The sequence below is a fragment of the Galeopterus variegatus genome, unplaced genomic scaffold, assembly GCF_000696425.1.
Source record: "Galeopterus variegatus unplaced genomic scaffold, G_variegatus-3.0.2 Scaffold6308, whole genome shotgun sequence".
NCBI lineage: Eukaryota > Metazoa > Chordata > Mammalia > Dermoptera > Cynocephalidae > Galeopterus > Galeopterus variegatus.
This window is the reverse complement of record NW_007732419.1, coordinates 27,905-29,065: the sequence shown is the minus strand read 5'-3', so window position 1 is coordinate 29,065 and position 1,161 is coordinate 27,905. Positions and strand designations below refer to the sequence as shown.

The 1,161-nt window shown below is 36.0% G+C and overlaps 1 protein-coding gene across 1 annotated transcript in view; it reads right to left on the bottom strand.

Annotated features, from left to right (window-relative positions):
• The window catches only part of LOC103606112 (cohesin subunit SA-1-like), a gene marked incomplete at its 5' end in the record, with an annotated part of 50,546 nt that overhangs the window by 24,271 nt on the left and 25,114 nt on the right, over nt 1-1,161 (bottom strand). The window contains one exon of the mRNA XM_008590702.1: nt 756-904. Coding sequence (XP_008588924.1) covers nt 756-904 — 149 coding nt within the window. The remainder of the gene's footprint in view (nt 1-755; nt 905-1,161) is intronic.

The window sequence follows — 1,161 nt, the reverse complement described above, 5'->3', positions numbered from 1 at the left end:
GAGGGGGAGGGCACCCCTCGGTGCTGCGCCCGCTCCTCGCTCAGCCAGTGAGCAGGAACCGGTCTGTATGTGGGATCCGAACCCTCAGAGGGAGCGCCACTGCGCTCCCAAGCAGCGCACTGTAGCAGTGCGCCACTGGGCTGGCCCTGACATATTTACATATATNCTCCCAAGCAGCGCACTGTAGCAGTGCGCCACTGGGCTGGCCCTGACATATTTACATATATTTTAATGTTGTTATTTATAGTACAAAACTGTAAGTTGTGTAAAATAAAAAAATAGATACATAGCAACAAAGCTAAATTTCTATTTGTATTTTTTAGGGGCAACACTATACCTTGGAAAGATAATTAGGCTGTCAGAAAATCTGTTTCTTGTAGCTGGTCATGGTATCAAGCAGCTGTGTAAGTTTACTTAAGGTTTTCTGTTTATTGTTTTCATTTATAAAGTAAGACTGAACAAATCAGTATTGGATAGTTTTTTAAGCCCATGTCTCCCACATTTTTTTTACTTATAGACCAGACAAGAATGTTATTAAACTTTCCTTTCTATATTTTAGAAGATGAAAAAAAAATGGGTGGTTTAAGTAATTTTTTTCCATATTAAAAATGCCCTCCTAGTTTAGAATCTCTGAACTAGACAATGTCTAAAGTTCTCATAATTTTAAAATTCTACCAATTGTCACTTTAAAAATGGGCCAAATAACAATTATTTCAATTAAATGCCAGTAAACCATTTCTGTTTATCTCACTCACTTGTGAAGTGTGGCAACTGCTTCTCGTGTCTTGATCTGGTCCAGTCCAAACGTAAGGGCAAAGCGACGTGCCAATTCTTTAATGCCACTGACATGGGCGGATGTCCTATCTAAGTTAGGACCTTGCTCTTGAACAAGTTCATTAAACAACTAGTAGAAAGAAAAAGAAATTAAAAAACCTATAGCTAAGAAATATTTTAAATTTTATTTATTTTTAAAACAGGGAATATAAATTCAAAATATGTAAAAGGCTTATGGTAAAATGTGTTTCTTTTCTTGCATTGAACTGTAGACACTCTGTTCCCTTACTCCAAGTCATCTACTGTTACTAGCTTCTCATTTTCATGCTAGTTGTATTATTAAATGCAGATAGAAATTTGTTTCATTTTAATAATTATAATAAAAAA